The 14,599-nt window shown below is 34.9% G+C and overlaps 3 protein-coding genes across 4 annotated transcripts; 1 reads left to right on the top strand and 2 right to left on the bottom strand.

Moving 5' to 3' along the window:
* The first annotated feature begins 232 nt into the window (after window positions 1–232).
* LOC21409335 (protein WUSCHEL) lies at window positions 233–2,460 on the top strand. Its single transcript, XM_024177046.1, is given in 3 exon segments — window positions 233–727; window positions 1,123–1,254; window positions 2,062–2,460. Coding segments are annotated over 3 exon segments (1,026 nt in total).
* A 2,025-nt stretch (window positions 2,461–4,485) lies between these two features.
* On the bottom strand, window positions 4,486–8,531 carry LOC21409334 (protein ANTHESIS POMOTING FACTOR 1). Of its 2 annotated transcripts, XR_002903777.1 has the most exons (12): window positions 8,388–8,531; window positions 8,177–8,268; window positions 7,870–7,970; window positions 7,097–7,197; window positions 6,939–7,005; window positions 6,724–6,823; window positions 6,529–6,642; window positions 6,291–6,428; window positions 6,108–6,192; window positions 5,925–5,974; window positions 5,125–5,512; window positions 4,486–4,953 (listed from the first exon to the last, which is right to left on the bottom strand). XR_002903777.1 is itself a non-coding variant. In XM_010115055.2 (11 exons), exons 1-11 carry the CDS (start codon window positions 8,395–8,397, stop codon window positions 5,369–5,371), a joined length of 1,002 nt encoding a protein of 333 aa, XP_010113357.2. In that variant the 5' UTR covers window positions 8,398–8,531; the 3' UTR covers window positions 4,486–5,368. The 2 variants fall into 2 exon arrangements, 1 of the variants encoding a protein (XP_010113357.2); XM_010115055.2 differs by having other exon boundaries at window positions 4,486–5,512.
* Window positions 8,532–12,201: 3,670 nt separating this feature from the next.
* On the bottom strand, window positions 12,202–13,476 carry LOC21409332 (WEB family protein At2g17940). Its single transcript, XM_010115053.2, has 2 exons — window positions 13,279–13,476; window positions 12,202–12,705 (listed from the first exon to the last, which is right to left on the bottom strand). Exons 1-2 carry the CDS (start codon window positions 13,417–13,419, stop codon window positions 12,202–12,204), a joined length of 645 nt encoding a protein of 214 aa, XP_010113355.1. The 5' UTR covers window positions 13,420–13,476.
* Between the last annotated feature and the right edge of the window lie 1,123 nt (window positions 13,477–14,599).

Here is a 14,599-nt window from a genome sequence, read left to right as displayed (position 1 = left end):
CTTCCTCTCTATCAACTTCACTCCCATGTGCCTTCCTCTCTCTTTATAATCCCCCCATCTTGTTATAAGTTATTCAACAACACCCCATATTCTCCATACTCTCTCTCTCTCTCTCTCTCTCTCTCTCTCTCTCTCTCTCTCTCTCTAGCTCTTTGAGCAGCTTCTGTTGTTCTTTTATAAGCTTTTGTAATCTCCTTGTTTATCCACCAATATATCGTAATAGCTTGTAATCATGGACCCGAATCACGATCAGCAAAACCAACTACCATCGAATGATCATCATCATCAGCAGGAGACGTCTACAAAAGGATCATCGGGCGGCGGCGGCGGCGGAAGCGGGTTTTTGTGCCGGCAAAGCAGCACAAGATGGACGCCAACAAGTGACCAGATAAGGATACTGAAGGAGCTTTACTACAACAACGGAGTAAGGTCACCGAGCGCAGAGCAGATTCAGAGGATCTCTGCGCGGCTGAGGCAGTACGGCAAGATTGAAGGCAAGAATGTGTTTTATTGGTTTCAGAACCATAAAGCTCGTGAGAGGCAAAAGAAAAGGTTCACTTCTGACAATATCAATATGCAAAGATCGCCAGCGGCCGGGGCTGCTGCAGCCCTAATTCCAAATGGTATTACTCCTACTATTACTACTTCTTCTAATAACCATAATAATATTATTACTACTACTGCTTGAAAAACTCCTCATGAACATGATCAAGATCACCCCCATAATACATTATATATATATTTATATATATATATATTTTTTTGTTTTGTTTTAATGAAATCTTATTTCTAATTACATGACCCTGATTTTGTTCAAGTCAGCAAAGTTGTTTTCTTGATCATCTTACCAAAATTATATATGTATTCTAGTGTTAAGCTGGGTCTAATTGTTACGTATAATGATTATTAGGGATTTTAAAAAAAATAATAATAATAATAATAATAAGGGAAAAAAATGAAAGCCCACTGTATATATTCTTTTTGTTCAAACAAATCTTTGCTTCTAACTTGACCCTGATTTAATTTGTTCAAGAGTCAGCAAAGTTTTAAATCTCAACATGTGTATTGAGCATATAAAGGTGTTGTTACTTAGGGTTAGGGCTTTTGAAAAATTAAAAATGAAAAATAAAAAAAATGGGTTGTCATAATTTTGCAGTTGTTTCGTCTGGATCATCTTCGGCAAGTATGCTTGGTGTAAATGGACAGATGGGACACTACGGATATGGAGCTGTGACCATGGAGAAGACATTTAGGGTAAGTATTGATGACTAAGGAAAAAGGGCTTGTGCCTTTGGTGCCAAGCAAAAGATCCATGATCCAGCTGATATAATTATGTACAAATTGTTATATATATATATATATATATACATACATACATAAATACATAAATATATATGTATCTTATTTAACTTTTTAATTACTTTTCCCTTTTAAAAAACTATATTTTTTGCTACCCGTTTAATTATAGACAGATTATAAATGGAAACAAAGTGACGAATGGAAAGATGCATACGTACTTGCACCCATATGTGATTAGGGCATGCAATTTTGTTTCTAGCTACTAATACAACGACAAACAAACAACAACCCGAAAGGTATAAATCTGGTTTAGCAAAAAAAGAGGAGAGACAAATTAACTAAACACAATTATTCTCTTCTTGTTCAATATAATCGATCCCCATTTAAAATTAATATTCTGAAAAGGATAACAATGTTGTTTTTTGTTCTATATTTCCTTTTATTTTTTCATGGCGAAAGAATTTTTCCCATATGCCTTAAAAATAGTAAAAAGAAAAAAGGAGTTGATCTAAAATATTTTTTTTTAATATACTCTAACAATGCACTAATCAATTTTCCCTTCAAAAGAATAAAAGAGAAGGCCTAATTAAAAAGAGTAAAAGAAAGAGTTCTAATCTAAGCTTTTTTTTTTTTTTTTGTTATTTTGTCTTCTGATATATACTTAATACCTTACCCTTGTTTCTTTTTTACACCCAAAAAAAAAAAACCCTTGTTTAATGCACCTCTCTCTCTCTCTCTCTCTTGATAAAAATTTCTTTGAAGCTGCAGGACTGTGGAAGCAGTGAATCCATAAGCCACGGCTTCGGGTGGGTAGGAGTGGACCCGTATAATTCTTCACCATATGCTCTCTTTGAGAAGAGATCATCAAATATCCCACTTGACCCTTATGATCAAGAATATCATTATCAACAACAAGAAGATGATGATGATGATGATCATGGTCATCATGAAACTTTTGGGAACATTGAAACCCTCCCTCTTTTCCCCATGCACAGCGAGGAGGACATGATGATGATCAACGGCTACAACAACATGATCAAGTCCAACTTCTCTGACCCCACCGCCACCGCGGGAGGCGGGTACTACTCCGGCAGCCACGTCAGCTCTCGTACTTCCCTTGAGCTCACTCTCAACTCCTACAGGTCTCCGGATTCGCTTTAAAATATTTAGCTTTCTAATCCTTTAATCATGTCTTAATGTCAGTGTTAATTAATTACTTATTTAATCCCATGTATGAAACATGGTGGACTAATGTACTTCAATTAGCTACTAATTAATGATGGGTACTAATTATCTAGTTATGTTATTGTTATGCTTGTTAGCTATGGTATTATATGATTATCGTGCTCATTTATGTATATAATTTGCCACTTGTTTTTGGAGCTCAAACGTAATGTGTTTTCGACACGTGTCCTACTAGGGACTTAATTGGCTAATTTTAAGAGAATTTGAGGGATTAGTTGCCCTAGTCCCGAGAATATTCCATGATTATGTGCTCCAATGCAATTGATTAACTTATATTGCTCCTAAATTTTGACAGAAATGTTTTGTGGGGTCCATTGTGTGACTTAGAGAGAGAGAGAGAGAGAGAGAGAGAGAGAGAGAGAGAGAGAGAGAGAGAGAGAGAGAGAGAGAGAGAGAGAGAGAGAGAGAGAGAGAGAGAGAGAGACATACTAAGGTTCCTTGTGTACATGGTCGAAAAGATTTGCCAATGATATCGAATGGGCATAAAGAAAAACAAAATAATACAGAGAGACTACTGTTGGGGGCCAAAAATGATGAAAGTGAGAACGTAATAATATGCAGCCGTTTTTGTAAAGTAGCTGGAGAGAGAAACAGAGAGAGAGAGAGAGAGAGAGAGAGGGTATATATTTTGAAGTTTGAACCCACTTCGTAAATACCGCAAAAATTATTCCTCCTTTAATTTAATTTAATTTAATTTTATTATTTTTTTTATATTTTCCTTTTGGGGTGTTTCTGGAGAATAACTGTAGGGGGGTCCGTCTAGAGAGTAAAAATGTGGACAATAAACTTCACTGGGCTTTTCAACTATCATGATGCAGCACTTTTTGACCCATAATAATAACCATAGAGAGGAGAAGAGACTGAAAGTAGGCTTTTTTATGGTTAAAAAACACAATTACCATGATTTTTTTTAACTATGAATTTTGTATAATAATTTACGAGTCATAAAACGATAGTAAATTATGTATCTACCCAATTGGCACTTTTTAGTGTGAATCTTGCAAATGATCTCATAAAGCTCACTTGAGTCCAAACTCAATTACTCACCAAAATTGAATAATCAAAGTTGGTACTTTTTAGTACTTGATTTTCTTCCAAAGTTCTATCTACTTATTTCTTCCTCTGTTCTGACCAGAATGTAAAACGCCAAAGCATACATAAGAACAATGGTCATTCAATTGTCCTTCAAAAGCTTCTATATGATGAATCAAAAAGAAAATCTATTCACCATATCACCACATAAATACAACACCCTTTTGCATGAGAGAGAGGAGAGAGAGGAACAATTGATCTAACAATTAAGCTTGAAGCACATGGCAGTTTTATCACACATCAGACAGAATTGTATAATTGGTTTAGGATGTTTTGCAAGTACATTTGGCGGTGATAGATAAAAAGTGGGTACATATCAAATGTGATGAAAGAAGCGCAAAGACAAACCAAATTACTTGATTGTTTTTTTCCTTGTGTCCACTAGCACCTCTTCTGCACATAACTTGCAATTACGAAGGTCCCCATCAACAAGATTTTTGGGCAGATACTTTCCTTTCTTTGGTTTGACAATTTTTATTTTTTTTTTTTTTTTTTTTTTTTTTTTTTTTTTTTTTGCTTGGGATTGACCCTAATATCTTTTCGGGACCTACATACCCTTTAAATGAGAAGGAAAGAAAGAGAGAATGGCTTCAAAAGAGGAAAATATAGACAATGCTTCTATTCACGGTTGATGGATTTTTATGCTAGAGAGATTTAGTTGGGGAATTCAGGAAGATCTCTCAAAGCTTTTTGAAGCCTTCAAGTACGCAATGTCCCTTACCAGAAACATGAGGCCATTTTTTAAGACTATTTTCATGAAACAGTTTCTCAAAATCCTCTACCAAAGTTTGGTTTGCTTTGCCAATTTGCCATTTTGATTTAGTGTGTAAATTCAGAGCACAGAGTTTGTCACGCAAGTACCACATCATTTCCATAAGTGCAAAGACATATCTCAACATGCAAACAGTTTCAAATGTTTCTTTTTCGTCTACATACATCTAAGCCTTGGGTCACCGGGTGCTTCCATATGAAATTATGGAGGCTTTTGGACATAGAAACTAGGCTTATTCCACATTACAAATTTAGAAAGGAAGAGTACAGACGATTACCTTTTTTCATGTACATTCAAGTTTATATATCCATGCAAACTAGAATCAATTTAACAGAAAAAGATATAGGAAGAGGCCGGAAGGCAAGAACTTTCTTCAGTACTAACCTCGGGTAGTTGGCATAAAGTCTTCCGGAGTCGACTTCTTTCGTACAATATGTCGCAAATCTTGCGCTTGCTGTAGTTTCATGAACTATGGCACCCCAAAAGGCCTGGTATCTTAGCTAGGTTGGAATAAATATTATACCCTTTGGTGAGCATTTGGAAATCTACAACCAAGTAGAAGATAGTGAATGTTACCTAAAAATATATGAAAATCCATAAAAGACATAGCATATATATAACACCACATCGTAATCTCTGTGTTAACGATATGGGGAAAATTAGCGACAAAATCAATAACATGTTGAGAAAAAAAAAAAAAACACTTTGGAATTTACATCATAAGCCTTAGATCATTCTTCAAAACTGTTTCATGGTGAGAAAAGTAACTTTATGGTACAATAGATAACTGCTTTTATCTGGCGCAAAAAATGTCTCCGAAGAGCGATGAACTTTAGAGATCCAAGCAAGGAAACCAAGTAGAGTTTGGCAGTGATCTCAACTGGCACCACTATTTGACAGTAAAGTTCTCTTTTTGATTGCTTTGTGCTTGAAATCTGGCGAGAGGTCATGAAAGAATGTCTACTTTCTTCCAACATAAGCTCCGAGTTTGGACAAATCTGGAATCCAAAATGATAGTTCGGACGACCCGGTCACAAACATAACACTTCCAGGAGCCCATTTAATGACAGGAGGCTCATTTTCAGTACTCATCCAACTCGCTACCTGGACACAAGTCCAGAAAGGTAAGCATGTATCCGCACAAACTTGGAACAGATAAAACACTCACGAGTGAAGCATACATTATATACATATATGTCTCTGTGTGTGTGTGTGTGTGTGTATCGAAGTAGTTAATCATGCTGTCTAGAAAGTCTGACGTTGAAGTTGAATGAACAAAGCTAATTCTTGCTAATAGGCTCTAGGATTAGAACCACAGACGGCATTTCAATAATGTTTTTTACCCAGATGGTTGATAATGCTGAAAAGTATAACCACAGTGAATCTTCAGTAGGGTAACTATGTATTCCAGATAAATGGACCAGTTTATGAGAACTGGTGAACAAAAGAACGAGAAAAGAGGGAAAAAAAAGTGTAAAAGAGGCAAGAGTATCATCAATAAAGAAGGTTATCGAACCTCTTTCCCACTGCGGACACTCCAAGCATAGACACTGCCATCACCAGAACCTGCCAGAAGGGCAGAAACCAAGCTAAGTTATTTATCTACTACATCATGTGAAAAAGAACAACAGAGAAAAAAAAAATACAAGTCCTGTTATTAGCTGAAAATTAACCATAAATGAAATAAGTGACCGGCTACCTGAGATCACAAACATTCCTTCAGGACTGAAAGAAGCCTCCAATGTGGAATTCTCTGAAACTGGCTTTACATTGTACGTCGATAACTAAAAGGCAATTACAAAGAAATAAGCTTTACGATCATTATCTACTAAATTGAAGTGAATTTTCCACTTGACATTGATTAGGAAGTAAAACAACTTACAAGTGTGCCACGAAAGGAATCAAGCACATGAATATGACCATCTTTAGTAGTTAGAAGCATAAGTCTTCCATCATTGCTGAACTTCACAACATTTGCATCGGAAACATCTCCTCCAACAGAAAAGATATCAAAAGGACCCTAAAGAAAATTGGTAGTCATCGTTTTAGTCTCAATTCATTTGAATCCCAAAACATTATTTCAAATTTCCCACGTTTTTTTAAACGCACAAATGACCGACCTTTTCGTATTTGCGAGCATCAAACATTCGAATGTATCCACCAAAGGCAATTGCAAACACTAGCCCTTGGTCATCGTATGCAGTAGCAGGCCTTCCTTGTGCACGTAAAAGGCCCTATACAGAAAGACAAAGGATCAAAACTCAGATTACAATAAACATAGCCTGAAAAGAGCATCCATACTCTTACATCCCCACCTGGCACTTCTCGGCCCGTTGATCCCAAAGCAAAACAGTTCGATCAAGAGAACCGGAGATGAAGCACTCCTTGCGAGCGCACAAACTAAGGGAGACAACCCTGAAAAACAAAATAAAAAATAAAAAAATAAAGCAGACCCCACTTCTTCTACATATGTTTCTGTACAAAATTCACTTCATTGAAATGCTATGTCAATACTTTTGAGAAACTATACCTGTCATGGTGGCCTTTAAAATACCGCAAGTACTTGTTGTCATGCAAAGAAAGAAGCCGCAAGGATTCTGAATGCAGCAATAATGTTAAAATCTAAAATCTAATTATGTAATTCACACTGAATTATGATTTATATCCAGATAAACAATAGTTACATACCATCCCAACCGTTTTTGGAAGAGTATATGACTGTTGTGGGGTGAGAAGTAAAGGAAACAAGATCTACCCCGTACTTTTTGCTGTTGATTGTCTTCAAGCAACTGACAAACAGTAGAAAATTTATCTCATAATCCGTTAAACACCAAGCGAAATTACTGGGATGAAATCAGAGTAGGATTGGAACTATTTTTTTAAGTAGAGTAGGATTGAAACAACATGGGCATGCCGTTGACTTAACCTAACAGTAATTCCACACCCACCTCAAAACGTCAAATGATGAAATGTAGAATTCAAATCCACCCCCAACCCAAACAAAGGACCCAAAAATTAAGAGAGAAAAATATATTTTAAAAAAAAAAGCCAACGGTATATTGATCTGTCTTCAAGCAACTGACAAACAATAGGAAATGTATATCATATTCATTCAATGCCAAATGAATTAAAATTCATAGAGATGAAGAGTGGGACTAAAACTCCAAGGACCTGTAGTTGCAAACTTTAACAGTAATTTCATTAACCTACCTCAAATGTGGAATCTAGAGTTTATCTCAAAAAAAAAAAAAAAAAAAAAAAAAAAAAAAAGCAAGGGGTGTATTAAACTGTCTTTAAGCAACTAACAGAAAATAAAAAGCACGTTTCATTATTTATGCAATGTCCAAATGAAATAAGAACAACAATCTAAGGGTTCATGAAATTAAGTTTCATATGTAATTCATGCAAAAAAAAAAAAAAAAGAGAAAGAAAAGAAAAGAAAAACACACACACACACTTACGTTGCACTGGCAACATCGTACAGGCGTATGGACTCATCATCACTTGCAGTAACCAGATAATTCGATGTCTTGTGAAAGTCAATTGAACTGATTCTACCATTCTGGGATTAAATAGTTATAAAAAATGAATAAAGGGGGTTCAATTTAAATTAACTAAAATACAAAACCATGAACTAAAACTAAATTGAGCACTAAATTTTCTATAATCCAGAATTACAGAGCTAAAAAACACCGATAAATTAAAATAAGCGATCCCAAACAAATTAAAAATGATAATTAAAAAAAAAAGAAAAAGAAAAAAGAGTACGTAGTCTTTGAAAGCCATGCCAACTTCCATGCTCTGAAGAATTTCCTCAGTGAGCTCCAAGGAGACCTTATCTTCTCTTTCAGATTGTCCTCCTTCGAACATTTTTTTTTTTTCAGAATCAAAACCAAAAAAAAGGGAAAAATTAAAATAAATGAAAGAAAACCTAAGTCCCAAACAAAATTTTCGTCCAAAATTGATATTTTTTTCTTACCAGCCATCATCGGTATATTCTCTATATGATTTTCTGGAGATTGAAATTTTCAGTGAAGTTTTCTGGGCAAACTCCTCATTCTTGAATTGCCGCGGAAGGGGGAAAAACACAATTTTTTTTTTTTTTTGAGAGTTTTGTCTTGTATTTTTTTTTATATAAAATTGCAATAAGGGAACTATATTTTACCTGAATAATAACCCTATCGTGAAATTAATTTCGCAACGGCAGCCAAATTAAACTTCAGTTAAATTTCAAACGACAATAACAAGAAAGCAACAACAAAAGGGGAAACGACAATAGCAGGAACCATAGTTGAAAACGATACTAAAAAGGAGAAAACGATTAAGAAGGCCAAAAAGAAAAAACAATAATAAAATAGGAAGAATTTTGTAAAGTGACAATAAACTAAAGAAAGACATTTCTTTCCATTAAAAAAAAAAAACTAAAGAAAGACATTGAAATAGAAAACGACAAGAAAAAGAAATAATGCAATAATAAAAAGGAAAAAGTGGACAACAGAAAGAAACCAAAACCAGAACAGTAGGAGCAACAATTGAACATGATACCCAAAAAAAAAAGTAAAAAACTTTAACAGAGTAATAAACGACAATGAAATATAGATATTCAGTACAATGAAGACAACAATGAAAAAAATACGACTAAAAGAAACAACAATGGAATAGTACAATGAAGACAACAATGAAAAAAATACGACTAAAAGAAACAACAATGGAATGGGACATTTGAAAAATAAACGATGAAACAAGGGGTCAAAAAGAAGATAAGAACAAGAAACGACAAACAAAGAGAAAACGAAATCAAAAAACGATAGAATGGAAACGACAATAAATAAAACGACAATAGAAGCAAAATTTTTTCTTTTTTATTTTACGACAATAAAACTAAAAACGACAATATGAAGATAGTCAACCAACGCATCGCACAAAAACACAAGCGCAATACTGGTTCAATCAAACGACCCGACATTCAGGTTCTGCAGAAACAGAAAACTGAAAAAACCAGAGAACTAAACGAAACTTTCTTCTTCCCAAACTGTGTATTGCTTCTTTTCTAAAATCTGTCCACTACTAAATAGATAAAGAAAAAAGAAGAAAAATATGTACACACACACAAAAAAAAAAAAAAAAAAAAAAAAAAAAACTACAACAAATCTGAATAATATTTACTGTAAACTTCATACATATATCAATTTACAATCTATATTTCAAGAAAAGAAAATTTCTTGTTGAAAAGAGATATCAAAGAGCCAAAAAGAGACTAAAAGTTGGCTACTTATAAACGTTGTGATGAAAATAACAAACCATGCTAACAAAATTCACAACTTGAGAACTGCATGTCACATAATTATGGGTACATGTATAACACCCTGATCAGCAGCAGAATTCACCGAGCTTCTAGCGCTCGAAACCCGGCTTTCGTCTGGCCCCGCCTTCTTCTTGATGAACTCGATGCATTCGGCGACGGCCTCACTGTGGCGGTGGTCGTTGCTCGGGTGATAATGTCGCCGGACGTCGCCGGATCCGGGGTGGTTCGCGGACTTAGAGAGGGCGGAGAACATGATCAAGCGGAAAACAGCCTCGCGGAAGCGCTCCAACAAGGTCATTGGGGTTATGCCTTTGGTCTTGGTTGTGGAGGAGTTGTTTCTTAGCCTTGGAATGCAAAAGTTGGTCTTCATGACTCTTTTGGGGCTTCCTCCTCTTGGTTTCTCCATGAACTCTCTTTTGGTCTTTTGGACCATGGAGACTCGTACCCCCATTAATTTATATGAGAATATGTTGGTTGAGACAAATATAAGGTAATTAAATTCATCAATAGTGTACAAAAATAATATTCAGACTACACAGTTTTTAACCGACATATCATATTAGAGACGAAAGCGTATACAAATTTAACGAAATTTAATGAAAATTTGACGATCCATGACTATATATGGTACTGGTGGACTTTTTATTGTATACTTTATGGAAGAATTTTTGTAAAATTTATATGGTTTGGAGGAATGGAGATGGAAAATTTAAAAAAAAAAAAAAAAAAAAAAAAAAAGAAAGGAAGCTTGGCTAGTGGCTCATGAGCTTGCTAGCTATCTATATAGTTTAACATGGCATAGGGTACAATTAAGCAATATAGGTTTTTAAGAATTTAAGAATCTATTATATAGAAGACAAAATGACGCCTAATGACAACTCAGTTTTGTCAAAGGGAACAACCTTAAGGGATTAGTATTCCCATTAATCCCCATTAAAATCAACCTGACATAAGTTTGACTTGTTTTGGAGTACTCTTAAGGGATTAGCTGTAATCAAATTAAGCTACGTTTTGTTTGGCATAATAATTATAGCAATGTATAATCAATATATACGACATTCACGAGACAAATAGGTTTTAGCTAAGCTTAGCTAATGTCTCGTGTTTTATATTGTACTTATTATTTTCAGTTAACTAGTTCACAAGAAAATAAGCTTTTTATGGTAAGTGTTTTTACCGGTAGTAGTGCATGTTTTCAGCTGTTAAATATAATTAAAATCACATCAAAATAAAAAAATAAAATTTATGTAATTGAAAAAACTTGATATATCGGGTGATTTAAAACAAAATCTTATGTATTACTCATATAGTAAATATGAAGGTAACTATTTTTTATAAGGCAAGCCAGTGGCTTATTGATCATTATTGTTGAAGCACTAGACGAGCCACACACATATAATATAATATATATATATATATGGAGTAATATTGATATTGAAGGATTTTGTCTTACTTGTTAAGGCTTCACATGGCTGCATGTGAAGCTTTTGTACTAAAATATTGAATAAAATGCACTCTAGGCATCAATAGTTTGTATTCGTTTCAAATCACGTCTTTTCTTTCCATTCAATTCCGCCGACTTACCGGCCAAAATCAAAGAAAAATCTCATAATTTATTTACTAGCATGACCCCAAACGCTTGTCTTCCACAAATTCTTTTGACAAGGGAAACATAAACAAATGGGGTACGTTAGAGATGGAGCAAATTAACTACGAAACGTGGGGTTGAAACTTTCCTCCATGCCTAGAATTTGATCTCTTGTCGGTCTGCTCTCTTAGCTTCATACACATATGTATAAGGATTTATTTTTATTTTTTATTTTTATTATTTTTTTTTTCCTTTGAGTTAGCTACATCAACCAACAATAGCTTCATATGCGTCACATAATTTGAACCATATCAACTTCACACGACTGTAAAAAAATATTTTTATAAGATAATACGGGATCGAACTCAAATCTTTTTGAATTCAAACTCCATTGTATTTTTATATTATGTCACTTAATATAGTGATCATTGATAATATATGCTGGCGCTATATGCTTATGGATTGTTAAATCACATCAGAACTTAAAAAAAAATGCGAATTTAATAAAATTAATGAAAAATTATCCTATCCTTGAATATTGCCCAATTATTTCCCATACATTCTCTTTTCTGAGTCCCGCATACAAGATCATGACTTTACATTTCAATTGTACAATTTCTCACAACCTCATTTCATTTTGGGCCCGAGAGAGAGAGAGAAGTGAATGACACAACCATTTAGGGCCCGAGAGAGAGAGAGAGAGAGAAGTGAATGACACAACCATTTAGGGCCCGAGAGAGAGAGAGAGAGAGAAGTGAATGACACAAAAATGTGCTCCTGCACATTTTATTTCACCGCATGAAACATGCTTTTTCATGTGCTTGCAAAAATTTCAAAAACATGGCAAACATAAGAGAAATGATAAACTAGCTCAAGTCTTTTTGATTAAATTTAAAAAAATCAGCATATGGCCTCAAGTGTTGGAGACTCACTTCCTTGGATTCCCTTCTTTTTGGAAAACAGCCATCCTAGTATAGGCCCCAACGGCTTCCTCTTCGGCTTCTTGAGAGAAGGAGACTTATCCGAAAATTGATCATGATCCTTCCTAACCATGACTCTAGCAAGTGAAGGAGGGCTTGCAAATTTCACACTTCTCCTCCTTTGGTATCCATGTTCCTCCTCATCTTGCGTACTTCGGGTTTCGAGTCGGTTCGGGTTCTCGATGAACTTGAGGTCCTCAATGTCAGGATCAACTGGCTGCTTTTGGTATTCTCTAGCCTTTAGCTTTTGTAGCTCCCTCTTTGCTTGCTCCAGCTCTTCTCTAAGGGAGTTTATGCAACATGCCATTAAGTTGCTTTCTTCTCTAGCTTTCTCAAGACTTTGCTTTGTTTCCTCAAGCTCGGCTTTCAATGCTCCAATTCTTGATGGAGCCGGTCCATTCTCACTCTCTCCGCCAGCTGGAATCTAATCGAAAAATATATATTAAAAAAAAAGAAAAAAAATTGTAACTTTAATTCGCTGATTCGAATTTTTAATTCGAGTTTATATGTAATTTTATGTAAGAACTTTTTACTGTAATAAAAAAGTTAAATGTGACTGTTTCTGAAAACTTTTTACTGGAGTAAAACTCGAATTCTAAACTCGAATCGGTAAAATAAACGGGGCCTCAAATAGTATTCACTTTGCTAATTCAGTTGAAACTTTTCTCATGCAAAATTGTACAATTTACATGCACAACACACAAATCAATGTTTTTCTTTTCCCTTGTTCTATGTGAAATGACAAATACATTTTCTATATTTTATTTACAAGGTGTAAGAGGCTCTTTTTTTTTTTCTGGAATTAAACCAACTTATAGGACAGTAGACCACGAACCATTTGAAACCCAACCAAGAAATGCATTGGTCAAGCTAAAAATAACACCATGAAGAAAGAAAATTTCATTCATCGGGAGCTTGATTGTAGGTCAAAATGGCCAACAAAATCATTTGAACTTCAAAACACAAACAAAAGAAAAGTAGTGGAGAAAAGAGAGACCTCTTTGAGCTTGTGGGCGTAGATCTCTCCAACCAAAACTCTCTCCCCAAAAAGAGCAACTGCTTCTTTCACCGACTTGAAAGGCGCTCTAGTGTCGATCTCCGCTCGCCCCACGGCCGCCGCATGATCTTCTCCTTCCATTTTTTTTTTTTTATGCGAGAAAGTGCTGATTTCGTCGGACACTTTCAAAAGATCTTAATCAAGACAGCAGGGAATGAATGGAGGTGGTGACAAATATCTCCTTTTAATACACAACAATAAAGCAAATTTTTTTTTTTTTTTTTGTCTTAAAATGTTGTTAACAAAATCATGGTTTAATGGGGACTCTTATTTACTTCGCGTCCACTTCACTGGAATTTTGTTAATTGAAAGGTGACAAGGGTGGTTGGACCATCTTGATCAAGTTTCTTTATGTTAGTTATATGTGAAAACCACCTCATTTCCCTTTGATTAGGACCTCCATCATTTTCACCGGATAAAGATTATCCATGATGATCCCCCCTTGGGCCCCACATTGCACTTCTAGTGGACCCCAATGATATACGACAACAAAACAAAACAAACAAACAAGAAACTAATAAATTAGGGTGTTTTGGTTTCCCAAGCAATTTCTTTTTCGACTTATTTGATTTCAACAAAGTGGTCATTTAGAATTTCATAAAAGGATACTCGTGATTGAGATGATCAAAATTGGATTCTTTCCAAACCAACCGTGTCTCTATTCTCCGAAGTCCTTCCATCTTATTATCATATCAAGCCACAGGTTGATCCATCTAAGCAATGAATAAAAGATATGTGGTTCCGTTCACTTCACCGATTCGAGTTTAGAATTTGAGTTTTGTTACAGTAAAAAATTTTTAAAAACAGTCACATCTAACTTCTTTGCTACAGTAAAAAGCTCTTAACTCGAATTATAAACTTGAATCAGCGAAGTGAATGGACCATGTAACAATCAGGTCAACATATAAAAATTTGAAATCTTTACGATGAGAAGATCAATACTACAAATTTATGCAACAACAAAGGAAGCAAACGACCAAACCAATTGAAAAAAAAAAAAAAACAAACAAAAAAATTTTTTGAAGTGGTCATCCCCCCTTCTGTTTCCTTTTTTCCTTTTTTTTTTTTTTTTTTTTTTCTTCAGGTTTTCAACATTAAAAATGGTGCTAGTTGGCGCCACCATAGGTGGAAGGGTGAAGAGGGGCTGAGGACGCATGAAGTTGATATAATATGTAAAAACGACAATAAAATAATAAAACGACAACAACTAACCTGACTTTACCGATAATGCTTCGCAGAGAGAATAACAAGAACGGGAAAG

Source organism: Morus notabilis, unplaced genomic scaffold (genome assembly GCF_000414095.1).
Source record: "Morus notabilis unplaced genomic scaffold, ASM41409v2 Scaffold384, whole genome shotgun sequence".
NCBI lineage: Eukaryota > Viridiplantae > Streptophyta > Magnoliopsida > Rosales > Moraceae > Morus > Morus notabilis.
Note: the sequence above shows the minus strand (reverse complement) of the source record. Positions and strands in the feature narration are given on the sequence as shown.